Consider the following 1,745-nt stretch of genomic DNA (forward strand, 5'->3'; position numbering starts at 1 on the left):
GCAACGTATACTTTTATGCGACGTTGATTTCTATATGCTCGTTCTCTTATGAAGAATGGTCCACAGTAGTCCACTCCTACATTTGAGAACGGACGCGATTCTGTGACTCTGGCTTTCGGTAAATTTCCCATTATGTAATTTGCATGAGGGGGGTTGGCTCGACAACAGCAGACGCAACTTCGAATCGTTTTCCAAACTTGACTTCGCCCGTCGATAGGCCAGTAGGTTCGTCTTATTGCGTATAATGTAGCTTGAGTTCCGGCGTGCATGTGAATTATGTTTTCGATCCGGATAATGAGGTTAGTCGTGTGAGACTTCGGTAAGATGATGGGGTGTTTTTGCTTGAATGATAACGTTGAGTTTCTCAGTCTACCTCCGACTCGTAATATTCCGTCTTGGTCAATGAATGGATGCAGTTTAGCTAATTTTCCGGTGATCTTATTAGGCTTACACTGTCGTATGAGATGGAATTCTTCTATGAAGTGAAACCCTTGTAATAGTTTTATGATGATCTTCCTTGCTTGCACTAGCTCGACGGCCTTCAGGGCGCCCCTCGTCATCTGTCGTGGCTTCCACCGTAGGCACCATGCAACGATCCGAAGTAACCTGCTCCACGACGAGAACCGCTCTAGCAGACCTGCGTCGATTGTGGTCATTGCTACGCAGGTAGCAATTCGTCGCTCCGCGTCATCGAAAACGGGTGTTACATTTTTATTTGGCCAGTATGCTTCAACTTGGTGAAGCCAATTAGGGCCATTGCGCCAAATGGATGGCCGAAGGAATTCCTCTATTGATTGTCCTCGAGAGATGAGATCTGCTGGATTATCAGATGAGCTAACGTGACGCCATTGCTCGATCTTTGTTCTGGACTGGCTCTCGGATACTCGGTTGGCGACGAATGTTTTTAATGTATGAGGTGAAGAATTAAGCCAATGCAAAACTATTGTCGAGTCAGTCCATAGAATCGTACGATCGATGTGTATGTGTAAGGCTTTGTGTATAATGTTAATCAATGATGACAGTAACAACGCTCCACACAATTCGAGTCGTGGGATGGATTGGCTTTTTAACGGCGCAACCTTTGATTTGGCTGCTAGGAGTTCTACCTGCGTTTCACCTTCTGCATTTGTAGATCGAAGATATACGCAAGCTCCGCAGGCCTTCTCGCTGGCGTCGCAGAATCCATGTAACTCGATGGCTGAAGCGGCAGTTATTACGGTTTTTCGATGAAATGTTGCATTGTTGAGTGTGCTACCCTGGGATTTACCACAGGAAGGGTTCTTTAAATAACACTCGTGTGACGAGCCGCTAGATTATGACACTGCCTTTATTGTATATGTTTACACACTCTATTATACTAGTGACAACCTATCTCCACAGCGGTCATTTAACTACTGTCCTTGGGGTATGTCGTCCTACCCGCGGTCGCTTTCCCCAATGTTGCCGGTAGGGTCCTTCCCCCTCTCTTCGGCCTCTTCTTCGACCAGCTCCGATCTCCACAATCCCTCCTTCTTTTTCAGTTTAAGCTTTTGGGTCTTCAATTGTGAATTTCCATTATCTTCGTGTTGACCTCCTTTGTCTCATTCCACGAATGTCGCCGTGCTACTGCTAGGAACCGCAGTAGGCGTATTTATTTTATGATCGGCTCCTCCTTGTTTTGGACTAATTGGCAATTTCTTCACATGTGTTGTGTGTCTTCTGAATATTCTTCCATCTCTTTCTAACGTAAGTTCATTTCCTTTTCT

General features: G+C 45.5%; 1 protein-coding gene across 1 annotated transcript; it reads right to left on the minus strand.

The window, feature by feature from the left end:
• Positions 1-197: 197 nt before the first annotated feature.
• On the minus strand, positions 198-1,535 carry LOC144477893 (uncharacterized; the record flags this gene model as incomplete). Its single annotated transcript, XM_078195623.1, has 2 exons — positions 198-1,308; positions 1,420-1,535. Coding segments are annotated over 2 exons (1,227 nt in total), but the record flags the coding sequence as incomplete, so codon positions are not given.
• Between the last annotated feature and the right edge of the window lie 210 nt (positions 1,536-1,745).

This window comes from Augochlora pura, unplaced genomic scaffold, assembly GCF_028453695.1.
Source record: "Augochlora pura isolate Apur16 unplaced genomic scaffold, APUR_v2.2.1 APUR_unplaced_4928, whole genome shotgun sequence".
NCBI lineage: Eukaryota > Metazoa > Arthropoda > Insecta > Hymenoptera > Halictidae > Augochlora > Augochlora pura.